The sequence below is a fragment of the Moschus berezovskii genome, chromosome 11 (assembly GCF_049115385.1).
Source record: "Moschus berezovskii isolate FMDL1 chromosome 11, NW_MosBer_1.0, whole genome shotgun sequence".
NCBI classification, from domain to species: domain Eukaryota; kingdom Metazoa; phylum Chordata; class Mammalia; order Artiodactyla; family Moschidae; genus Moschus; species Moschus berezovskii.
Genome location: NC_142470.1, coordinates 23870278 through 23896906, shown reverse-complemented (window position 1 = coordinate 23896906; position 26629 = coordinate 23870278). Strand labels below are relative to the sequence as shown.

The 26629-nt window shown below is 40.0% G+C and overlaps 1 protein-coding gene across 2 annotated transcripts in view; it reads left to right on the top strand.

Annotated features, from left to right (window-relative positions):
* NBAS (NBAS subunit of NRZ tethering complex) overlaps positions 1 to 26629 on the top strand; it is a 339714-nt gene that overhangs the window by 182357 nt on the left and 130728 nt on the right. For both annotated transcript variants that reach the window (XM_055400475.2, XM_088841199.1), the window contains exons 36-38: positions 16301 to 16468; positions 19774 to 19887; positions 20208 to 20325. In XM_055400475.2, coding sequence (XP_055256450.2) covers positions 16301 to 16468; positions 19774 to 19887; positions 20208 to 20325 — 400 coding nt within the window. The remainder of the gene's footprint in view (positions 1 to 16300; positions 16469 to 19773; positions 19888 to 20207; positions 20326 to 26629) is intronic.

Below are 26629 nucleotides of genomic sequence, written 5' to 3'. Positions count from 1 at the left end.
GATAACTAGATCCATGTGTGTTTTGTTCTTCTTTTAAAGTAGTTTAGAAACCTATAACATCCATCCCAGAGTGGCAGTTTAATTTTAGCTGTTTTTGCACTGTATGGAAATAATTATATTCAGTATGATATCTGTGAGGTTTGTCCATGCTATTGTAAGTATTGCAGTTGATTCATTGTTACTGCTGTATAGAGATTAATTGCTATACGCATACATTCCAGTTTATCCTTTCTATTACTGACTGACACTGGTTTGTTTTCAGTTTTGGTACTGAAATAATGCTATATCATCCTTCTGTAGTGTTCCTAGTGCACATGTGCAGACTTGGAGGTGTGTGTTATCAGATAAGTGTGTTTGTTCAACCTCGATTGACAGTCCCTGATGATTCTCTTGAATGGTTTTACCCATTGCACGCTCAGCAGCCGTGTCCGGGATTGCCATTTGCTCCCATCCAGATAGTGCCAACTACTTTGGCATGTGTAGTTGTTGAAACTTTACCTCTCAAGTGTTTTGAGATACCTGTTTATGATTTTGATTTGCATTTTTCTGGTTGCTGGCGAGATGAACTTACCTTAGGAGGGAGCCTCTTTTGTGAGGTTCCTTGTTCAATTCCCTTGTCCATTTTCTGTTGAATTTTAGTCCTTTTTCTCTTTCCTCATTGAAATTCTTGTGAATAAAACTTGTCTGGACTCATTAAGTATTAATATGTATGAGTCTCAGGAGAACTGGTCCTGGGAAGGGAAGGAGGAGGTGTATACGCACCAATATCTCTTTAGCTATTTAACCTTTGCTTCCTGGAATTTAACTTATGACTATTTCTAGCAACACAGAAGTGGGTTTTTGTTTTTTTTTTTTAGGTCAAAAACAGTAGGTAGTCTAACTAGATAAATTAGGAGATGATAATCGTCTTTATAGATTGTTTTCCACAGGATTCCTTTAAATGGTAAGCTTTACTTTTAAAGTGTAAAATGTCATTCATTCTCCTAGCAACTATTTTAGAAGACATCTGTTGTGATAAGTGAGCTATATCTTAGCTCCTTTTTTTATCTATTTTTTGTGTTTTGTTTGCTTTATATTTCCGTACGTTGATTCACAACTTTTAAAGGTCATACGCTGTTTATAGATATTATAATGTTGACTGCCTTCCTGGTGCTATACAATCTATCTTTGTAGCTTATTTATTTTATACCTAATAGTTTTTAATCTCTTAGTCCATTACCTCTATTTTGCCCCTCCCCCCTTCCCTTTCCTCACTCATAACCACTGATTTGTTCTCTGTACCTGTAACTCTGTTTCCTTTGGTTATATTCACTAGTATGTTGTATTTTTTATATTCCACATATAGGTGATTTCATACAGTATTTGTCTTTCTCTGTCTGACATTTCATTTAACACAGCACCTTCCAAGTTCATCCACGTTATTGCAAATGGCAGAATTTCATTCTTTTTTATGGCTGAGTACTAGCCATTGTGTGTGCTTGTGTGTATACACCACATCTTTAGAAATTGACTGTAACCATCCTGTCAAATTCATTTGTAGTTGTATACCTTGTAGTTCTTTTAGAAGTCTGGTTCAAAGCTTCATCTGTGGAGTCTATTGATAGAGTTAGGGCAAGAGTATTTAGCTTTTGCTTACAGTCGAATATACACAATTACCTCATTTCCATAATTCTTTTCTTTTATATTAAACTTCTGTTTGGCAGCCATTTATTGAGTACACATATGTATCCCCAGTTCAGTACCAAGTGATCTCAGGATATCAAAAAAGTTTGTAAGGTGACTTTTGGCCCTTAAGGATTTTTCTCCTCTTCCTCCTGTAAATAGTAACTCCAAGACAACAGTGATCGATAGCATTTTCTACAGTGAGGGGAATATTCTATATATCTACATTGTCCAGTATGGCAGCAACTAGTCACATATAGCTGCTGAGTATGTGAAATATAGGTAGTGCAACTAAGGAATCAAAATTTAAATTTTGTTTAATTTTATTTAAGTCAATTTTACTAGCCACATAAGGCTGCTGGGTACCCGAGTGGACCTCACAATTCTAGAAGGTGAGATACTCAGAAGAGGATGGTGTTCCGCCATCAGCGCTGCAGACAGAGGACTTTGTTTGTCTCTGTGGTTGCACTCCCATTGAATTGAAGTCACAGCATTTTCCAGGGGCCTGGAGTAATGGGGATACTTTCTTCCTTTGGCATGTTTTGACTTGTATTGATTAGAAACTATTTGGTTTTCCCTTCCTGGATCTGAAAGCGCATTAAATTCTATGGTGTTTTCTCCAGGGGATTCAGAACAGATATTATATTGGAGATTTGGCAGATTTTACTATTTCTCAAGGTCCAGCAGAAGACTTGCTTTTCACAAGATCTTTATCCCAGTTTTTGTACCTTTTGATCCCCTGATCTTTCCCCACTTGTTCAGCTACATCTCTCACTGTTGCTCCAGCCTTCTCTCTTTTCTTGCCTTCCAGACATGTGCTGTGTTCCAGTCATGCTGAACCTACCCCATTCTCTGAGTAGGCTCTCTCACAGCTTTGGTGTTATTTAGGGTTCTCTCTGAAACTCCAGAACTTTGGCCACCTGATGCGAAGAGCCGACTCCTTGGAAAAGACCCTGATGCTGGGAAAGATTGAAGGCAGGAGGAGAATGGGATGACAGAGGATGAGACGGTTGGATGGCATTACTGAATCAATGGACATGAGTTTGAGCAAAGTTCAGGAGATAGTGAAGGACAGGGAAGCCTGGCATGGTCCATGAGGTCGCAGAGGGTAGGACACGACAGCGACTGAACAGCTGCCTGTACTGCCCTTCTTGTATTGTTTCTGATCATCTTGCCGCCCTCTTGATCTCACCTAAGCTGTCATCATCTTTATCAAGTTTTCTTTGAGTCCTCATCGTTCCCTCTTCTGCATCCCCCAAACATCTCATAGCATTGGATCAGCTTGTGTGTGGTACCGGTTTGGCGTGTATGGTGACTGGAGGTGTGTCACTTACCTTTGGTGTTCTCTCCAGAGAGTGCTTGCCCCAGAGTGAGTGCCTAATGAATGCTTAATGCAGCTGCATTGGAAACTCCCACTGCAGAAAGATCAGTGTGTGGTAAAAATGGATTAGAAAGTGAAACTAGAAGGGATTTCCAGCGAGACGCCCGTGTGTGATCTGGGTGCTGTTGAGGACCTGTTGTGTTCTGGCCGTGTAAGGGGAGTGTCATTTCTCTATTCAGTATAGGCCTGCACCGTGTTTCTGCTGAGTTCAGCCCCATAAGCTTATTCTGAAATCCCCACATCCTTCTTTATAAAATCACGAGAAGCCTTTTGCGACCTTTGGGTTTTCCCTTTCCTGCTCTGTGATGGATTAGGAAGTGTCAGCTGGGCTCCACGGTGGCCTCTCTGGAGTGGGGCACGCTGTATCTCCACAGGGCACATCCTGATCCGATCGGTGTCCTCGGTACCTGCGGGAGACTGCCAGCAGTGCTTCACAGGATCCGCTTTGAGAGGAGGAGGAATTCTTCCAAAATGGTTCTTGTATTTTTTTTTTTAGCACCTTAAAAGCTTTCCTGTCTTCCTTTCTCCTCTTTCAGCAAGCTGTAATATTAATAGATCTAGATCTGACAAAGTGCTAATGCAAACCCTCAAACACATCACGTCTTTGATTCATGAGGCACATTTCAGAATATTATAGCTACTATTATTAGATTAAAATACAGTGCTTAGCTATAAGATGCTGTGTGTTACACATTAACAGTAACTGTAATAACCACATTAAATTATAACTTATAAATGAGAGCTGACTGTATACGCTTAATGCCCAAGACTTTCATTACTCAGTTGTGAAAATGATGATTTTTACTTATATATCCAAGCTAAGTAAAGACGTAACTGCCGTGCAGTTGCATTTGTGTTACTACAAATGGAGCCTACAAGTTTGAAGATATTGGCTGTTGTTCTCAAGAACAGAATATTTGTTTTTAAATAAAATGTATAATTTGTGAGTAACTACCAAAATCAGAGTTTCCAGCTTCTTATTAATGTTGGTTATTATGTTTTTTAAATGTAATAGTATTCCGCCACTCAGAGCATATTAACATTTTGTTTAGCTAGTGTTAGTTATATCAGTTAGCCAATAGTGTTTTCCCCAGATAAATCTAATTAGAGTTGAAAATGGATTATATACAAAGTTCCCATTAAAAAATCATCTTCACTGTGGGAAATCTTGTTATGAACATTTTAAGTGGCTACAGATTTATAAGACTGGACTAATTGTTTCATACTGGGGGCAGAGCTTGGCATAGAGCTGTTTTGAGTGTATAAAAGGATTATTTAAAAATACTGAAATAAATTTCTGACAGTTGTATTTCATTATCATGGGCAACTCTTTCTTTTCCCCTTCACCAGTTAATGGGCATTTGGGTTCTTTGTACTTTTTAGCTATAATGAATAATGTTGCTATGAACATTTGTATACAAGTCTTTGTATGAAAATATGTTTTGATTTGTTGTGTAGGTATCTGGGAGTGGAACTGAATCATTGTATGGTGTATATGTTTTAAATATTGGAAGACATTGCCAAATTGTTTTTCAGAGTGGCTGCACTAGGAATTATTAAGTTCCCCTTTCTTTACATCCTTGCTAATACTTAACTCTTGACTGACTTTTTGTTAAAGCCATTCTTATGAATGTGTGTGGTATCTCCTTATCCTTTTGATATGTGTTTCCAAATAAGTAATGATAATGAGCATCTTTTCATGTGCTTACTTGCCATTTCTATATCTTCTTTGGTGAAATGGCTACAAATATTTTCCCAATTTTTTTTTTAACTGTTATGTCAACTCCTTATTAAGTCGTAAGAGTTTTTGTTGTTGTTTTTAAACTCTTGGATACAAGTTGTTGTTGGATGTGCGATTTGAAAAGATTTTTCTCTATGTGTGATTTGACTTTTTACTTTCTTAATAGTGCCTTTTGAAGTGCAGAACCTTTTAATGTTGCTCAAGTCCATTTTATTAACCTTTTCTTTTATTGCTTGCATTTTTGGTGTTGTATCAAAGTGTCAGGCGAGTGTATGCTCCTCGGTTTTTGTCTCATCACAACAAAGATTTGGAGTGATGGACGTTAAAGCCCCCCGGCATGTCACAGTTCTTGGGTCTCGGGCAGACCGTGTTATAGCTCTTAGACAAATCAGTGTTACAGCTCTATTTTATTTAGAAGATGGCAGGAAAATCCATCTTTGAGGTGTGAGGGCACATTGATCCAAAGGCATGAAGAGAAGAGCGCCCTAGCATGCAGGAGAGAGAGAGCCCTTTGGCTCCTCTTTTTATATGTTTTTTTTCTTCCCCCGGGTCTGCCCTATGCAAATTGGGCTTGGCCCTGAGTGCTGTTCTACCTGAAGTCCTCACTCTGGACCTCGGACCTTCCTTTAACCTTCCTCTGTTCTATTTTTGCGGGCTTTTCCCTTCCTTGTCTTTTAGCCACCGCCATTTTGGACTCCTTTTCCCTATTCTGCTGCTGCTGCTGCTAAGTCGTTTCAGTCGTGTCCGACTCTGTGCGACCCCATAGACGTAGGCCCAACAGGCTCCCCCATCCCTGGGATTTTCCAGGCAAGAACACAGGAGTGGGTTGCCATTTCCATCTCCAATGCATGAAAGAGAAAAGTGAATGTGAAGTCGCTCAGTCATGTCCGACTCTTAGCGACCCCATGGACTGCAGCCTACCAGGCTCCTCCACCCATGGTACTTTCCAGGCAAGAGTACTGGAGTGGGTTGCCATTGCCTTCTCCGTTCCCTATCCTGACTACCTAACAAAAGAAATCTGTGCCTAGCTGAAACCTGTGAAGATTTACTCCTGTGCTTTCTCCTAAGAGTTTTATAGTTTTAGCTTTTATATGTATTGAGAGGTAGTAATGAGCCGCTTTTCGTATGAGATAAGTATAAGGTTGAGGAAAATCCACATGCAGAAAGATCAGTTTAGAATTTTATCTACTGTTATATACAAAAATGAACTCGATAGGATCATGTTTGATTTTTCTTTTATGTGATCTTGTTCTTAAAGGATTTTAAATCTTACATTGTACAAAGGCACAAATTAATATTTTAAAGTTTAAAATAATTTCATCTGAAATAGATTTATATCACGATTATTGCCTTAGTAATTTTCTTTTTTCGAGATGTTTTGGAATTTTGATTTTCAAGCTCATGTTTCCTGAACCGTCTGCCTTTGTCGTTACATACAGACCATTTATGTCATAGCATGATAGTGGTTATTGGATGCATGTGCCATGATTATTTATCTTTTCCTTTGCTTTTGGGTGTTTGGATTGTGCCCAGTCTTCCTATATTTTAGACTGAACTCACTGAGCATTTTATGTACATATCTTTGCGTATTCATGCTAGGATTGCCCTGGGATATAATGGAAAATATGGGCTCCTAAGACAGATAATTTCCTGTTTTTTAATTTCCCATCCCCCATAACTTTAAGTGCTGATTAAAAAATGAAAAAGAAAAAGAAAATAAAAATATACTAAATATACCTCTATTTTTCCTAAATACAGTTCTCTCAATTTGGATCCAAGAATGCTAGAAGATTCAAGAAGGGTTCAGTCCCTAAAGCCCCTGAAATAGTGTGTCAAATCTGGTGTGTCTGTTTGTGACTTAGTGTGTTCATGTATGTACACACGCCTGAGTACATTCAGTTTTGCATTCAGTTTTCTGGGGAAGGCACTTATAGCTTGCCTTAGAAATGTGTAGGGGGCCGGGACTTCCAAAGATGAGAAATTGTAGCCTGGCGTTTTAATTAGCAGATGAACTGAAGCAGAGTCAGACTTCAGAGTGATTAGTACTCATGGGGTTTTTTTTGTTTACTGCTTCTTCTGACAAATAATTCCAGAAGCAGCATCACCAGTAATAAGTGTTCCATTCTTAATATTTTGAGTTCAGGATGCAATTTGCTCTAAGTATGGGGCTTTCCCAGTGGCTCAAGTAGTAAAGAATCTACCTGCAGTGCAGGACACACGAGTTCAACTCCTGGGTTGGAAAGACACTCTGGAGGAGGAAATGGCAACCTGCTTCAGTATTCTTGCCTGGATAATCCCATGGACAGAGAATACAGTCCATGGGGTCGTAGTGTCAGACATGACTGAGCACATGCATGCACATGACATGATGAAGTGTTAGGTGAAGGGAAGTACTTTTGATTATTTAAAGATATGTTGGAAGAGAAAGGGCAGTGGCTTAGCTCAATTTGAGCTGTTTGTGATCCTTAGTCTCTGTTATGGATACCACCAGCTCAGTTTGAACTTGACAAATCAGTTCTTAGAAATTAACCCTCAGATTACCAGACACCAGAGGGATAGGAAGTCCTGGCACGCTGTAGTCCACGAGGTCAGGAAGAGTCGGACATGACTTGGCGACTGACTGAACAGCAGCAATGCCAGACACCGGAGAAAGCAACTCCTGCATAGGTTAACTGTCATAATTGATGAGCAAGAATTGTTTCTGTAAGCCACACTTGACATGTGGAACTGTTCTTGTTCTTATGAACCTGTTTGGTAATGTCTATTGTAGGACTTGAAAAATATTACTAGTGCGTATGAGGTTAACCTTTGAGCTATATAACACTTGATGCTAATGAGATTTCATGTTAAATTTTATGCTGGGAGTTGTTGGTTTGGGACATTAATCTATTTCTGCTATTATACACTCTAAATTAATTAGCAATATACAACTATGAATATAAAAACTGCCAGTAGTAATCATTTCAGGAGTAAATTTTCCTAACCTCTTTTTTCTTTTCCTATTACATGAAGTTGAAATAAAACTATTTTCCTCATTAATGACTCTGGTTACACTATAATCTTGGTAGACTGCTCCCCAATTAAATGCTTCTTCTGCAGTCTAAATGAGCCTTTTATTTTGCTTTCTCTTTTGTAATTCTTATAAGGGAGGGATCTCTTACAGAAAATCCTTTTGTCATGTACATTTCTGTGCATTGAAATTTCATTTACTTTTCAGTTTCGGATGTTTAAATTTTTTATATTGAGTCAGCCAACCCATATGAACAGAGTAAAGTTTAGCTTTATTTTATGAAATGGTATAATTGTCTTATAGCCTATATTTTTTTATATTTTTCAGTGAATTTGATTTTCCCGTGAATGAAGTTATTTCATACTTAAGTGCCATATTTCTTATCATATTTATATTTTTTAGTTTCTATACTTGGATTAGTTGATAACATTCAAATCATTCCATAACCCTCTCGAGTAAGGAGATTCTAAAGATGAACTAGAATTGAAAATGTGACATGAAATCTTATCTGAATAACAGTTAGTTGCTGTAGGCATAACATACTGGATTTAGAAAATGTTTCTTCAAGCATAGGTACAGTGAAATCAGACTTCTTATTCATATCTACAGTACAAGCTATACCTCAGTAATTTTCATATACCCTGAGCATGTAGTAATCAACAAACATCGTCTCTGCCCTTGAAAAGCTACTGTTTAGTTGAGAAGACAAACAGAAAAATCATAATTATGGCATGTATTGTGATGAGTGGGAAGGAGAAGAGAATCTTCTCGACAGGATGTTACTGACAGCAAAAATACCACATTTCAAGGAAGATACAGAATTTTTTGTGACCTTGGAGCAGGAAAAGACTTCATAGAAAAAAAAAAACTAATTATAAAGTTTTGAACTAATTTAGAAGTTTAAAAACTTCTTTTAATCAAGACATCATTAAGATAATAAAATCGGCAGAATAATAGAAAATATTCATAATTCATATATCTAATAAGGGCCATGTATCCAAAATATACAAAGAAAAACAAAAAAACTGCAAATAAATAAGAAAGACAACCAACAGAAGAATGGGCAGAAGATTTGAACAGGCACTTGAAGATCGTCCACTTTCTTTTTTCAATGGTTGGATCCAGAATGCTTGAATTTCTCTGCTTATCTGACTTACCTCAGTCCCTTTTCATCTCTAGAAGAAACAAATAAAAGCATTTAAACTTAAAAATGCATTTCAGATTCAAATATACCTTCTGGAAACCTCTTCTATTCCCACTGCCTAATTCCGTTCCTGATTATTTTATCTTTTTAATTGTTTTTTTTGGGGGGCGGCACATAAGGCAGCTTGCGGGATCTTAGTTCCCTAACTGATCTTGGGTGGCCTCCGCTGCAACCGCTTGGAACAGGGCTTGGGTTCCCAGTCAGAGATGAGCTGGGTCACGGTGGAGAAAGCACCAGGTCCTAGCCACTAGGCCAGTTGTCAGTGTCAAGGGCCCTGATCCTTTGGCTTTGCATAAAAGAATTGCCACAAAGACAGAAAGTAGAGAAGCAAGTAAAGTATTTATTAGGAGTAAAAAGAGTACATTACCTGTGGATAGACACAGGCAGACTCAGATGGAGAGTCCCTGAGTTGCTGAGTTGTGCCTTTGTGGTGGTTTGAATTACTTTCATGGGACATTTCTTCTGGGTCTCCTTTGGCCAGTCATTGTGATTTGCCTGTTTCACAGTCCTTACTTGGTTTATCTCGGGATCCTCCCATGTGGACACATGAATCTCTTTGCCAAGATGGATTCTACCGCAATGGCATATGGGTGGAACATCTCATCACATGACTCCCCTTTGGCCTTCAAGGAGCCTTTTCTGTCCACGTGTGGTCAGGGAGGTCTTCTGACTTTCGGAACAAGAAATGTGTGGTCTGTGCAGGGTTCAGCCTCCTCCCTTTATTCCCCTGCTATTTTTGTCTTGAAATTTCTATCAATAGAGAATGAATCTCCAATTACTTTACCCTGGGTTGTGGGGGGTGGTAGGGGGTAGTCCCATCTGCTTGCTGCCTCGTGACCAAGGATTAAACCCAGGCCCTTGGCAGTGAAAGCACAGAGTCCTAACCTCTGGATCACCAGGGAATTCCCCGAGTCCCTGATTATTTTAAATTAATTTGGACTAATTCACCAATCTCCTAATGGATTCCTGCTCCTGGAATAAGATTTCTAAAACATAAATCTCAACTCCTTTTGTTTAAAGCCTCTCAGGGATGTCATATTGTCCAGGTAATGATGGAGGTGCTTTGGTGTTGTGTCAGTGGGTCTCTTGCTGGTCTTGCCTCTGACTACCTTTGATTGTCATATGCCCTGACCTTCATCTTTGTGTATTCTTTTCTATACCATCATTGAATCAACTCAAGTTTCCTCCATGTTGTTTCCTCCAAGTTTATTCCACGTTGTTTCATGTCTCTTATTTGTATAAGTCTACCAGGAACATCCCCTGGAGGAGGGAAAGGCTACCCATTCCAGTATTCTGGCCTGGAGGATTCCATAGACTGTATAGTCCATGGGGTCGCAAAGAATAATAGGACAGGACTGAATGAATTTCGTTTTCACTTTTCACCTGAAATCACGGGGGCTTCTCTGGTGGCTCAGTGGTAAAATAATCTACCTACCAATGCAAGAGACACAGATTTGATCCTTGGGTTGAGAAGATCCCCCTGCAGAAGAAAATGGCAGCCTGCTGCAGTATTCCTGCTTGGGAAATCCCTTGGACAGCGGAGCCTGGCAGGGTACAATCCATGGGGTCGCAAAGAGTGGGACACAACTTCGTGACTAAACAACCTGAAATCATCACCATTTCTTCTTTGGAAGCCTGAAATCCTTTGCTGCTGAAGTATTACTTCTTCTGTGAAGCTTTCTATGATGGTGCCTCTAGGCAGAGGAATAGTGATTTGTCTGTATCTCTGCCTCCCTTTGTAGTTTCTGGAGCTCAGAGGCACCCAAGGGCAGAGGCTGTGTCCTTCTTGTTTTTATCACCTTATTGACTAGTATAATATAGTATGACATCAAAAAGGAGTCACTCAGTGAGTATTTGCTGAGTAGGGGAATGAATTCTGATTGGTTTCTGTTTTTTTTTCAGGTATAAAATCTAACATAAATTGAGATACTTACTATATTGTATACTTACATATATACACACATATTTATATCTGTATCTGTGTGTGTATAGATACACACACACACACATATAGAGAGAGGGAGGGAGAGAGAATGTCTAGTTACGGCAAATTCCTTCTGAGATTGATTTCTGACAGAGCTTTTTCTGGCAGTGTTATTCAGAGAGGGATATATATATGTGTGTATGTGTGTGTGTGTGTGTGTATGTAGTGCTAGTTCTGTTCAGTGCAGAGTTACTGGGGACAAAAGCTTAGAAGCAGAATGAAGCAGAATGTACTTGAATCCAAAGTTTTCAGTAGTCCAGATAGATGAACACACTCAATGAAGAGCTGTCCAGGGTAAGCAGGCCCTGCCCCCACGATGCAGGGAGGGAGGTAGCAGTACCATTTACACTACTGCCTAACAGTAGAAGCTTCTTGGCCGGGGTCCTGACCCTGTTAGAAAAGAGGAGCCTCTGGAGTACAGGAGCCAGACTCAGCTTTTTTTCCTTCTGTTAAGTCCGATGTGATGAGCCGACTGTGCTACTAAAGTGGAGAAGAAATGAGCCTCCTGTCGTCTTCTCAAATAGTGAAGAAATTAAGGAAAGACTTCTAGTAATGCTGCCATTGAAACAACTGTGTGTGTATGTTCCCTCGCCCAGTATACACATAATGGGCTTTGTAAAGCCCTGACACATATCAAACTTTCATGACATGGCAGCTATCGTTGTGATTACTCTTGGAGGGAGATTTGTGTTTTTTCCTATGTTGGTCTTTCTACTTGTCTTTTCAAAAGTGTTGATAATGAGCTTCAATCTTCTGTTCTGTCTCCTTAACCCTTCCCTCCATCCCCCACAGGCATGCAGAGGAGAGGGTACATAACCTTCCTAATTGCAGAAATTGAGAGGAAAAACTGAGAACGTAAGGTTTAGCCTCCCTGGGTTTCCTCTTGATTTTGCCTGTCAACAGAAAGGGTACAATTGTGCATGTGTGTTAAGTCGCTTCAGTGGCTCAGTCGTGTCTGACTCTTTGCGACCCCATGGCCTGTAGCCCACCAGGCTCCTCTGTTTATGGGATTCTCGAGGCAAGAATACTAGAGTGGGTTGCCACACCCTCCTCCAGGGAATCTTTCTGACCCAGGGATGGAACCCACATCCCTTATGTCTCCTGCATTGGCAGGTGAGTTCTTTATCACTAGTGTTACCTAGGAAGCCCAGAAAGGGTACATGCAGTTCTAGTTTTTGTTCCTTGCAGTTATACACATGTGGGCTAGTTTATTTACTTGTTCATTTAGGCACTAAGTCTTTAGAATCCAGTGTGTTTTACACTGACAGCACGTCCCTATTCAGAGCAGCTGCATTTCCAGAGTGCAGTCGCCCTGTATATCTGCCGGCTGCTGGGTTGGACAGCACAGGTTTGGGCAGTTCTGGAAGTTGGTTCTGCTCCATTTTCTGCCTCTGAGCTGCTATGATTATTTTGCTCAGATGTCTGTTCTGTAGACTGAACTCTTCCTTGGAAAAGTGACTCCCAAGATGTAGACCTGCAGAAAGATTTTAGCCTCATTATGGCTGGAGATTTAAACCAAAGTCTTCATCTACTGCAGAATAAAAATGATGTTGTTGATCTTTCAGATCAAAAATATATTTTCTTGTTTTTTTTTTTTTTTAAATCAATCAGTGTTAAGCTGTAAGCAACAGAAAACATTCTAGCTTTTATAAACAGAAGGGGACTTTTTTTATTTTAATGAGAATTGGAGTTTTACACAATCATTCAAAGGTCTGGAGAAGCAGCCTTTGGTGTATTTTTAGAGTAACTATAAGAAAAGTACTAAGGAGATTAACTGCCGCGGGAGTAGAAATCTGCCACAAGAAGTTGGGGAATTTGAAAGCCCTTCCTTATCAGCTGTCTCCGGTGCTGCTTTGATCCTGGCAGGATAAGAAGCCAGCAGAATGGGAGTCCACACTGTCCTTTACCCCCTGAAGCTAGGGACTGGGCACTGGTACTTGTATCACCATTACTGCAGAAGAGCAACTAGGATGACCAGAAAAAATAGAAAAAGGAAAAAAAAAGTTTATTTTCCACAGGAAAAGCACAGTAATAACAAAAGTACAGTCTCTACTGTAGTTTCACTGTACAAATTTTACACAGTGGGTACATCTGTTTGAGGTAGTAAACTAGGTCATGTGAGGAATGTCAGCCCTAGGGAGTCTGGAAAATGTAGTCTTTAGCTTTTCAGCTTCTAGCAACACAGCCTGGGAGCGGTCTGGAACTGAGTTGAGTGAACCAAGCTGCAGTATCTGCTGCAAAATCTGAAACCCAGGAGAAGTGTTGGTCTTTTGTGGGCCCCTCAACCTCTGGCAGTTGTTTTTGACATGGTTGCCCTTATATACAATCAGTTTAACATGAGTATTTTCTTCCTTAGCATGTCATCTGTGTTGTTTTCATGATTAAATTATAATTTATAGTGCATCGAGTTGATAGTTTATACCTTTCCCAAAGTCCAGAAAGCTTACAGGAAACACAGGTTTAAATATTTTTTTTAGAAAATTAAGATATATTTGATATATTACACTGTATAAGTTTAAGGTATATAATATATTGATACATTAATATTGTAATATAGTTGCCATTGTAGCATTAACTGACACCTCTGTTGCATCACATAATTTCTTCTAGTGTTGGGGCACAACTTTTTTTTTTCTCCCCGCATTAAAACAATAGAAAATCCTTGAGAAAAGTTAACCAACTGCCCAGTGAGGAAATTGTAAACTATCAGTTAATGTAGCTTAAATACATTTCATTTTAGTACTAAGAATAAAATTTAAATGGTTTTCTAGAAATTATAAGTGTACCAACATGATGCAATCATTTTCTTTTACTCCTATGATGTATTACTCTGATTTAGCAGCTTTGAAACAGTGCAAGTTCTTATAATTCCCGTAGGACAGAAACCTGGCAGGCTTGGGTGGGTTTCTGCTCAGGAGCTCAGCCAAAGTCAGGGTGCCCACAGGACTGTATTTTCTGGAGGCTCTGGAGGAGGATTCATTTCCATGCTCATTCATGCTATTAGTAGTGTTACTTGCTCAGTCGTGTCCGATTCTTTGCGACCCCGTGGGCTGTGTCCCACCAGGCTCCTGTGTCTGTGGAATTCTCTAGGCAAGAATACCGGAGTTCGGTTGTCATTCCCTCTAATTCGTGTTGTTGACAGAATTTAATTCCTTGTGTTTGCAGGACTGAGGTCCTCATTGCCTTGCTGGCTGTCACCTCCAGTTTCTTTTCACCTTCTAGATGCTTCTCACATTCTTTAACTGTTGGCTGCCTCTCTCCATCTCCAAAGCCAGCAGTGATGTGCTTCACGTTTCTCCTGCCTCTCCTCCCAGGGCGTCTCTGTGTGACCCTAACTGGGAAGAGTTCTCTGCTTAAAAGGCTCACATGATTAGGTTAGTGCCACTCAGATAATTCAAGATTTATTTCCTCACCTCAAGGTCTGTGTCCTTAATCATATTTGCCAAGGTCTTTTGCCATCTAATGTAATATATTTGCAGATTCTAGGGATTAGGATGCAGGTATTTTCAGTTCAGTTCAGTCACTAAGTCGTGTCCGACTCTTGGCGACCCCATGAATCACAGCACGCCAGGCCTCCCTGTCTATCACCAGCTCCCGGAGTTCACTCAAACTCATGTCCATCGAGTCGGTGATACCATCCAGCCATCTCATTGTCTGTCGTCCCCATCTCCTCCCACCCCCAATCCCTCCCAGCATCAGAGTCTTTTCCAGTGAGTCAACTCGTCGCATGAGGTGGCCAAAGTATTGGAGTTTCAGCTTTAGCATCAGTCCTTCCGATGAACACCCAGGATTGATCTCCTTTAGAATGGACTGGTTGGATCTCCTTGCAGTCCAAGGGACTCTCAAGAGTCTTCTCCAACACCACAGTTCAAAAGCATCAATTCTTCGGCGATCAGCTTTCTTCACAGTCCAACTCTCACATCCATACATGACCACGGGAAAAACCATAGCCTTGACTAGACGGATCTTGGTTGGCAAAGTACTGTCTCTGCTTTTTAATATGCTATCTAGGTTGGTCATAACTTTCCTTCCAAGGAGTAAGCGTCTTTTAATTTCATGACTGCAATCAGCGTCCACAGTGATTTTGAAGCCCCCAAAAATAAAGTCTGACACTGTTTCCACTGTTTCCCCATCTATTTCCCATGAAGTGATGGGACCAGTTGCCATGATCTTTATTTTAGGGGGCCATAATTCTGCCCACCATATATGGAGGCTTTCAAGTTGGTCTAAAATGGTGAATTTCTCCTAAGTGTGTGTTGTGATGATATCTTGGTAATTATTGAGTGATTCCATGATTTATCATTTTTTATTACTCAAATAACACATTAATGAATGATGTGACGTAGACACAAATAGCCAAATTAAACTCTCCTTCTCTTAGTGGCAAGAAAGTTATTCAAGTTGAAAGACTAGACCTTAATTTTTCTTTCCTTTAACTAGAATAGTACAGAAAAAGTAAGTAGAAGTAGACAGATACTAAGCCAAAGGCTGGGTTTTCATAGAACAAATTTACCTTTCTTTGATCAAAAGCAGCTGTGGTCACTGTCATTTCTATTTAAACAAATGTCGATATATTGGCATTTTTCTCCCCATGAAACCTCTTGGGTTAGTACATGGGGAGTTGGAATTGTAGCTGATTGCTTTGAGATTGGCAGGAGGTTCCACATTAGAAACCTTTTAAATGCTATTAATCATCCACTTGTTTAGATGAAAAACAAAATGCCTTTCAGTATGTAAAGACGGATCGTCAGAATCTTGTACCTTTGTCTGGGTCACAGTAGCATTGTTGAAGTGAATAATTTATTTCTCAATCTAAACCATAAATAGTTTAAAATGTCTTGTCAAAGAAACAAACATGAGTATCTCATTGGAGGATATTCCGTTCCGTTCCGTCGCTCAGTCGTGTCCGACTCTTTGCGACCCCATGGACCGTAGCCTACCAGGCTTCTCCGTCCATGGGATTCTCCAGGTAAGAATACCAGAGTGGGTTACCGTTTCCTTCTCCATTGGAGGATATTAGATTAGTAAAAAAAATTAAGAACCCACTATTTGCTTTATAAATATTTCTGAAAGAGATTCTTTGACTAATGCATTAAGATGTATTTTCCTTTACTGAATTTTCTTTTGTAAATGATTCAAGGAGGTACAGTATGCTAATACCGCTTTCACTTTTTTGTTGTTGTTATTGGTAAAGATGGATTTTTAAATCTGTTTAATTTCATGTCTGATAACTCCAAGTAGTCTCATTATCACTCTCTCTTCTGTTCTCTTCTTTTTGCTCTTGCCATTTTCTCTTTTTTAAAAAAAAAAAAACATAGGATGAAGTAAGTGTCCCAGGCAGCAACTCAGCCGACCTGTTCCACTGGACCACCGCTACCACCATGAAAGTCCTCTCCAACACCACCACCACCACCAAGGCGGTGCTGCAGGCCGTCAGCGATGGGCAGTGGTGGAAGAAGTCTTTGACTTATCTACGACCCCTTCAGGTGAGCGGTGCATTCTGTTTTCTTAAAGCAGTTGGGGTGGTTTATATCAATTCATTAGTATGCTCTTCAGTTGGTTTCACTATTACTTTAAGTTTATCTTCTTTAGATTATTAATCTCCTAAGAAACCTAGGCCTCCCATCATATAGGGAATGAGTAATTGATTTTTAGACTGTAATTTGCTACCATACTATACTTGCAGAATACATCGATATAGATTTAAATAAGGTTGGTTTATATGTCAGAATTGAAGTTTGCTGAGATGAAAAGGAAAATGATGTTTATTAAGGCTTTCTTTCTTTTGCTCTGTTTCTATAGGGCAGTAGAAAGACGAGAAGTGCTAGGAGCCAGCCCGTGGGCTGTCTTAGTTCTCTCCAGCTTCTGTGACAAAAATATTTTAGAGTAGCTGACTTAAACAACAGACAGTTTATTTCTCACAGTGCTGGAAACTGGGAAGTCCAAGATCAAGGCCCTGGAGAATTTAGTGTTCGATGCATGCTTGCTTCCTGCACACCTTCTGTTTGCTGCGTCCTTACATGGTAGAAGGGGGGTGAGGGACTTTTCTGGAATCTCTTTTTTTATAAAGGCACTAATCTCATTTCCCAGCACTCTGCCATCATGACTTAATCACCTACCAAACACCCCACCTCTTAACACTATTATACAGGGGTTAGGATTTCAACATATGAGTTGGGGTGGGGGTGGGGAACAAACATTCAGTCTTCAGTGGGGCCTCTAGGTAAAGAGAACGTTTTAACCGATTCTTTCATGTTTCTGCAAGTAGAGGTCAGGACAAGCATTGAGGTTGCTTTGTGTGACATCTTAGCCCACTGTGTCCTTGCTGTCTTCCCTGCATCCTCATGCTGCTTTCCATCCTTTAGCCACACACTGGAAAACTAACAGGAAAAAGAAGCATGGGCCTTTTTATAAAGGTACCCTGAACACTTGAGTATCTCATTCATTCATTCTGCAAATACTTAGCAGGCATTTTCCACGTGTCAGATGTTGTGCTCATCACTGGAAATAGAGTGGGGAAACCCTTCAGTCTGATTTCCTTCCCTTGAGTCCCCTGTGTCTCAGTGGAGGCAAAAAAGAAACCAACAGATAAAATATTTGTATGATAATGAGATGGCAGGTGATGATGAGTACTATGCAGAGAACTCAAGCAAGGTAGTAGAATAGTGAGTGATACCGGAGGAGTGACGTTCTGATTGCAGCAGGGGAGTTAGTTTCTCAGAAGAGGAATCACTCTGAGCAGTTAGCTGAGTGAGCCAAGCAACCAAGGGCATTTTGAAGAAAGAGCCTGATGTCTTTGTAGAAGAGAAAGGAGGCCAAGGTAAGGGAGAGCAGCGTGATGAGTGGGAAGATGGTTGGAAATGAGGTTGGTGAGATGGTGAAGAGATCCACCACGTGAAGCCTTCCATCGATGGTGAAGAGAACTACAGATCTGCTTTTCAGCAACACAGAGTTGTTTGAAAATTCAGACAATGCAGTCGTGTGATCCAAGGTTACTTTTCATACGTCTGTTTAACTGCTGCGCAGAGAGTCATCAGTAGTGAAGCAGAAGGATGGATCAATCTTCCAGGACTCCAGCTGAGAGATGTTGATGGCTTAGATTAGGGTAGCCACAAGGAACATGAGAAGTGTTTGGTTTGAAGTTGTGCTTTGTGGACCTGCTGATGGTCTGAACGTGGGATATGCAGGAGAGAGAATGGAGGATAATCACCCAGAAGAAACCACTTTCTGATGGGCTGTGGGCTTGACTTTGGGTGCAGTCTGTGCATCTCATCACTGCATGCATCACACTGGATTTTGATTAGGGTTATTTTCTGTCTTACCTGTTGGGGCTTTTTGAGAGTTCATGTCTTAGAGTTGGACCATTAAATAAAGCAGGCTGAATGCTGAAGAATTAATGCTTTTGAACTGTGGTGTTGGAGAAAACTCTTGACATTCCCTTGGACTGCAAGGAGACCAAACCAGTCAAATCTAAAGGAAGTCAGGCCTGAATATTCATTAGAAGGACTGATGCTGAAGCTCCAATACTTTGGCCACCTGATGTGAAGAGCCGACTTATTAGAAAGGATCGTGATGCTGGAAAAGATTGAAGACAGGAGAAGGAGTCTACAGAGGATGAGATGGTTGGATGGCATCACTGACTTGATGGACATGAGTTTAAGCATGCTCCGGGAGATAGTGAAGGACAGGGAAGCTTGGCATGCTTGTGGGGTTGCAAGGAGTCGGACATGACTGAGCTAATGAACAACAACAGTGTCTTAGATAAAGTGTTTGGCACTGTGCCTTGTATATAGTTTTCTCCGAGGAAACTATTTTAACATCATTTGCAGCAGCAGCTTGATTGTTTCCTAGGCTGTGCTTGCCCTGAGTAAGTACTCCATGAACTGGGAGGATTGGGTGAATGTCTTCTTCTTGGCTCTTCCAGTAAGGAGAGCAAAGCATAAAGATAATTAACCATAGTAGGGATACTGAAATATTGCTAATGAAGAATGCTGAAGACCAATCTAATGAAGGTGTTCGTGTGGGTTACAGTTGTGGGGGAGGTGGGGCTGGTGGAGGGGGCCCAGTCTTACCTTGCCTCTATCTGCTGTGGTTTCAGCGGGCCTGGGAGGAGAGCTGGGCAGTCAGCATGGACCATTACCCTTGTAACAGGAGGAAGGCATAGAGGCCAGTAGAATGGACAGAGTAGTTGCATGGAGCGTTAGCTTTTAATGGTAATGGAAATGGCAGCCCACTCCAGTGTTCTTGCCTGGAGAATCCCAGGGACGGGGGACCCTGGTGGACTTCTGTCTATGGGGTCACACAGAGTCGGACACGACTGAAGTGACGCAGCAGCAGCAGCAGCATTTAGTGAATTTGAATGTTATTCTGTGTAGTTTAGATTTGATACTGCTGACTGCATTATTCAGAGCTACTAAAGGTTTTTTTGGAGCAAGGGAACAGCATGTACAGAATGATGTTTTAGAAAGGTTATCCTGACTGTTGTATAGAAAACCGGCCACGTGTGTAACACAGATTGCTTCAGTATTTCTGATTCAGTGATGTCAAAGTGACCAGAAAAATCAAAAAACACTTCAGGGTGACGTTGAAGCGCTGCTCCTAGAACATGGTGATGATTCTTGATACTCTCCACTGGGTTTCGGTGTTGCTCTGACACTCTCTTCGGCTCACACAGCACATGTTGATCTCTTTCTCCCGAAATCTGTTTGTTCTTTCTTCCTTCCTTTCCTCCTCCACCTCCACTCCCAGCTCTCTTTCTTTCATGCACTGATCGTCACTTTGTTCTGTTTAGGGTCAAGAATTTGGTGGTGTTTATCAAATTGGAACCAGAGCCAATGAAGGCCTAGAGAAACAAGGCTGTCATCCTTTTTATGAATCTGTCATCTCCAATCCCTTTGTTGTAGAGGTAAGGGCAGTGTGCCTGAGAACATAGATTTAACTATCATGGTGGTTGTGAGCATTTTACTACAAACAAAATGTGCAGTTTTTTGAAGATGTACTTCTTTTGTTCATACTCAGTGTTTTGTATTGGTTTTATGTGATTCGTTACAACATGTTATGAGACAAAAATCTTTTACAATTTTACGTGGAATAATATGCTTTAGTAAGTGAGAAGCTATAATTCAAGTTATGAGAAGATAAAAATCCTATCATTATCTTTTCTGAGAATATCTTCATAGAGCAAAAGCCATCCCGTCAAATGATATCGTTGCTTCTCTTGTCTAGTCTGAAGTGACCTATGACACCTATCAGCATATCCCGGTAGAAAGCTTTGCAGAAGTGTTGCTGAGAACTGGGAAACTGGCAGAAACTAAAACCGAAGAAGTATTTCCAACAACAGAAGGTATGAAGGGTTCTAGTTCCCCAACAGTGTGTAGCTCAGAATAATAGGTGAGACTTTATGAATGAATGAGAGTTAGGAAAACCAGTAACATTTTCAGTAATTTTGAATAACTTAACTTGACATCATCATTCATACATTTATTTATTCATTGATTTAAATCATTTATTGAGTACCTACTATTTTCTGGTTACTTGTAATATTGAAAATTTAAAAGAATAAATGAGATATAATTCCTATTTTGGGTGCTAATCATGTAAACTGATTCTTATAGGTAATGATATAGAATAATCAATAGATACTACTTTCTTTCCTGGTTTTATGGTTTAATCAAGAACTCTTAGGTACCTGTTTCATGGACTATAGAAGTGTATTTCGTCTTAAGAATTTTCTACATGGTGCCATATCATTCCATGTGAAATTGTTTGAAAAGAATGAAAATGTATGCAGTTGACCAAAGACCACTTGCCATTTGTACTTTTTTCTTGTTTAACCTCCTTACTTCTTTTCAAGTTTCCAGGGTAATTGCCTGGACTATTTTTATTTTTCAATTTTCCCTGTCTGCTTAGCCAGCCTTAGTAGGTACTTCAGGACTTAAAGACAACTGGGGCTCTAGCTATCTTGTCTATATTCCAGGTGTCTGTAAGGAGTAAAGAAGGGAAAAGCAGTCTTCTTGGCAGTCTTGTCCAGGGCTTCCACTTCCATATAACCTATAACTGCCAATGAACCTGGATGATGCTGTGTTTTAATGGAACACATTGCAGTGTGGAGTAAAACTTGGAAAAATGTGTGTGGGGAGTAGAACTGCCACGTTCCTGGAAACCTGATGCTATAACTTATTTTTAGATCATCCTTTCTTTCAATCATTATTTAAATGCAGTTGGAAAGAGAGGAAGCAAATACTCTGCAGAGCCTGGGATACTGGAGGTTTTTACAAAGTTACCGTTTTTCTTCAGTTGTGAGATGCGTATCATGATCTATAGTTTCTCTGCCTTGTTCAGTTATTAAGTCAAGTCCAACTCTTTGAATGCATCCCAGGCATCCCTGTCCTTCACTGTCTCCTGGAGTTTGCTCAAACCCATGTCCATTGAGTTGGTGAGGCCATCCAACCATCTCATCCTTTCTTGGCCCCTTCTCCTCCTGCCCTAAATCTTTCCCAGCATTAGGGTCTTTTACAATGTGTCAGCTCTTTGCATCAGGTAGCCTGAGTATTGGAGTTTCAGCATCAGTTCTTCCAGTGAATATTCGTGGTTGATTTCCTTTAGGATTGACTGGTTTGATCTCCTTGCTGTTCAGGGTCTCTCAAGAATCTTCTCCAATGCCACAATTTGAAAGCATCGATTCTTCAGCACTCAGCCTTCTTTATGGTCCAACTCTTACATCCGTACATGACTACTGGAAAAACCATAGCTTTGACTAGATGGACCTTTGTCAGCAAAGTGCTATCTCTGCTTTTTAGTATTCTGTCTAGGTTTGCCATAGCTTTCCTTCCAAAGAGCAAGCATCTTTTAATTTCATGGCTGCAGTTACCAGCCCCAGAGACTTTGGAGCCCAAGAAAATAAAGTCTGTCACTGTTTCTACTTTTCCCCTTCTATTTGCCATGAAGTGATGGGACCAGATGCCATGAGCTTAATTTTTTGAATGTTGAGTTTTAAGCCAGCTTTTTTACTCTCCTCTTTCCCCTTTATCAGGAGGCTCTTTAGGTTCTTCCTTGCTTTTCTGAAATTAGTGTTCAAGTCACAGTTGATGGTACATTCATGTTTCTTTTTTGCCTCCAAGAAGCTATTGCTAAATCATGACACATCTTACAAGTGATATTGAATTATAAGAGTATAGTTGCATTGCTATTTCCCCTTTTAATTATTTATTTCTTCTTTCTTTTCTTAAAAATATTGTAATACATTACTCATGGATTAAATTATGATTGATTATTGGAATAGCTTATACAGATAAAATCTAAGACCCTAAGAAAATACTGGTTAGACATGGAAATATCATCTGTTAATTGGTATAATAAAGGACTGAATTAATAACCAGGAATTTGGAAACATTGACTTATGTAATATCTCAACACGTTATTGATTAGAGGATTTTTGCAGAACCTAGTTGTGACCAGCAATTTGCTGTGTAAGTGAATACTGAAACACTCTGGTCAATAACATTGGGGTAACAAAAGATATATTAATACATCTCCAGTCAATAATATATTAATTTATGATTTAGCTTATGACCTATGTGTGTGTGTGTGTGTGTGTATTTGCATACCTCTCTTACAAAAAAAGGCAAGAGAATGGAACCACATGTGTAAGGTTTGAAAGAGGGCTGTGTCCTTGGAGAGAGACTTTCACACTGATTTCTCAGTTTATTAAAGCTTCTGCTGTTTTCTAGAGCTGTTTTTGGAGGAAGGTGGAGAGTACCTGAGAATAAGGTCCTGGTGGGGCACAGCTTTCTAGATTATTTGGCCTCCCCCTTTCATGGTGTTCTTAAAGTACCTGACCATCTTTGTGGTAGCTGGTAATTAAGTGATGAGGCCTCAGAATGATATGGAAGCATGAAGCAAATAGAGATTTTTGTGGAGGAGCTGTGTGGATTGGGGGGGGTAACACACTTAATGATAAATCGGGGATCCCCTCCTGTTCCCTTTCTCAACATGTGTACATCACTCATTGAAGCATTGGTCCTTGAGCCACCTCCTGTCCTTGTACCTGGAGTATAACATTCAATTTTAACTCGAAGTTGGTGATAACTTTTGACTACTTTCATCTAATTCTACCTTCCCCTACCTTCTGCCTCTGGTAACCATAAATCTAATCTCTTTTTCTGTGAGTTTGTTTCTGAAGTGTAATTGACCTACAAAATTGTTCAGTTCAGTTCCTGGTATATAGCATCGTGATTTGATATTTCCATATGTTACAAAATGATCACGTTTGGTTTCTCTTGAGGATGATAATATATTTGAAACAGATATCATTAGCTATTTTATAGTATCAAATATTTGTTAGAAACGCAACAGATTTGATGAATGATATAGGTTAAATGACCTAAATTAAAAATTATAGAAACGTGACTCCTGACTTTGGTTCAGAAGTAGGTCGTGATACAAATTAAACTTCTCAACACGATCTGACTTTTCACAATTTTTTAATAAAGTTGATGAAAAGGTTTTTTATGGAGACTAGCTGAAGAAAATTGATCATTATTTATTTAGCTAAAAGAATGATTTAATGGCTAATGATTTCTAAATCAATAATATGGACAGCTTTCCTCTGTGAATTCCGTTCTGGAATTAAATTTATCATAGAGTGCTTTCCAGAGGCACTTATTTTGCAGAGAATTAGTGCTTGGAGGCTTAGGCATAGATTTCATCTGATTTTGGCTGTATTACTTGTCTAGAAAATGCAGTGTATTTTCTGCAAGGTTAGAAAATAAGCATTGCAAATTAAATTCCTACACAGTGCTAAATGTAGGACAGGTCTTTATTTATTTATTTTTTTAAATAAATACATGTATCTTAAATGGTAATGAAAAATCACTGCGATACAGTCTACAGCCAGCAAGATATCTGGTGGATCCCATCCTATTGACACCCTGTGGTTTCTGGTCTACTTCAGATCCACAGTGATAATTTTGTCATATGTAGCTTCACATGGCTCACAGATTCAAGGTCTGAGAAGCTTCCTATATGTGGGGGTTTGAATTCCTCAGTGAGGGCTGCTGAGAAGGTTGCGATGGGGTCAAGTGTGGGCAGTTATGATGTGTCTCCTCTTTCCCCTCCTCCCATCTCTCCCCTCTCATCTTCCCCCATGCCCCGCACCAAGTTGGTTTCCTCCAATAATTCAGTTGTTAGTCAGGAGGGGTTCTGGGTCAGCACTTGGGTTGTAGGGATTAATGAGCTGTGATCTGGCTGTGGGAGAAAAAGATGTCACAAAGTGACTTTGACAGTTGTGTCAGGATCAGGGAAGAGACATGATCCCTTTCCTTTCAACCTGGGGACATAGGAGATGCTGGTGTACCTGACACCAGCGATGGTGGCCTTTCCTGTCTTGGAGCAGCAGGGAGGTCACAGGCTTTGTGTGGCTGGAAACTCAGCTGCCTGAGTGCTGGAGAGGAGGTACATGTATACTTGTCCACATGGAACTCCATTTGGGAAATAACTGTTGGGGAGCTTGAGCATTTGACCCTGTTTTCAGAAGGATTTTTTTCCCCTTTTCTTCCATAAATATTTTATTAAGGAAAATTTCAAATGCATAGAAAAGTCAAGAAACTTCTACAGTGAACCTCCCATATACTCTCCACCTAGATTTCAACAATTAATATTTTACTGCACTTGCTCTAGTCCTCCCACCAAATACAGCTTCTTTCTCTGAAACATTTCAGAGTTGTAGGCATCATTACTCTTCGCCTCTTGACATGCACTGTGCGTATCTTTAACTAGAGTCAATATTTCTTACTTTATTTTACAACGGTTTTATTATTTATTTTTTTCATTTATAAACAATCAAATGCAAAAATCACAAGTGAAGACATAAGACTGTGAGTTTTGACAAGCACAGCCCCTGTGTAACCCTGGCTCCTTTCAAGATGCAGAACATTACTGTCACCCTGGAAAGTCGGTGCCTCTTTCCTGAAAACACCCACCCCACACTCCTAATCGAGAATGACAAATGTTCAGTTTTTCCCCTGCTGTAGATGAGTTTTGACTGCTCTAGAATTCATTCAGTGGAATCATACAGGATATATTCTTTTATGTGAAATGAGATTTATCTGCTTCTATCAGTAGGTTTTTTTCTATTCTTTCTTTCTTTTTTATTTTTTAATAACTGAAAAGTATTCCACTGAATGAATATACCACAGTTTACCCATTCTCCTGGTGAAGGACATGGGGGCTTTTTCCAACTGAGGGTTGTTATGAAAAAGCTGCTGTGAACTCTTATACAGTGTTTTTGTGAACCTGTGTTTTTATGGACCTTTGTTTTTATTTATCTGGGGTAACTTTCTAAGGGTGGAATTGTTGAGCCAAAGTTTCTTATGAAACTATAAGACCTCTCTTACTTGTCAGCTGTTGTGGTTTTTCTGGGCTGTGGTTCTTTAAGACTTCAAGTTCTCCATCTGAATTTTACCTGCCTGGCAAGGAGCAGACAGAAGCTTGCCCTCAGGAAAGAAGCTGTAAAGATGGGAAGCTCACTGGTGTCATTTTATTTTTTCAAATGGCATCTACCCTCTAATTTCTGTCTGCTTTCGGTGCCTCCCCAGTGCCTTAAGATACGTTTTTTATGCTTTCTCCAGAGTACATACTTTTCATCTGCAGGAGGACTGTACAAGTAAGAGAACCCAATCACAGAGATACGTTTTTTTATGCTTTCTCCAGAGTACATACTTTTCATCTGCAGGAGGACTGTACAAGTAAGAGAACCCAATCACAGAAGAATTTAAATCGGATGTAGTATTCTGGATTTCACTGGAGTTCGTCTGATGAGAGTGGGGCAAAAGGCTGAGTCATCAGTTCTCCAGAAAGACGAAACAGAAAGCCAGGGTACCTTTCTCTTAGGATTAATTCTGAGGAGTCAGCTCATATCAATGAAGCTTACCCTGTGGAGAGGATTTTGGACTCACTCTGAACTTTAAGCAATCTTCATCTTCTGTGGTTGAAGTAGATGTCAAGAGGCCTCTTGAGAAATGGGCCAAATGGGCATTCAAGTGGGTGAGATATGCCAGCTAAACAGCAGTCCTGGTGGAGATGCTGCAATGAGGACTTGGCTTAAAGTGAGAATTTGAAAAACACATGGCAATTTGGCGATAACTATAAAAATTATAGTTGTGGGTATTATTTGACCTTGTAATTCCACTTCTAGGAATTTATTCCATGAATTCACACACATGAAAAATACAGCACATGTTCATTGCTTGTAATACCGTAAGATTGTCGATAGCCTGATACATACTGACGGAGAGACATATCTTATTTTGTATGTCTTGTTTTCTGTCTGTGTTAGTCAGCTTGGGCTGACAGGACAGAATACTATAGACCAGGTGGGTTAAACAGCAGAAATTCCCAGTCTCACAGTTTGGAAACTGGAAATCAGATGCCAGTGTGGTTGGGTTCTGGTGAGTTATCTCTTCCTAGCTAGCACACAGCTGCTTTCTCACTGTGTCTTTACCTTAAGTCAGAGAGAGAGGGAGAGGGACGCAGAAGATATGAAGGGGGCAGAGTATGGGTTTTCACGGGAAATAACAGGCAAGGTCTGGTAGGCTTGCTTGAGCAAGCTTGAGATGAAGAGTTTGGGTAACTTTGGTAGACTCTGGGCT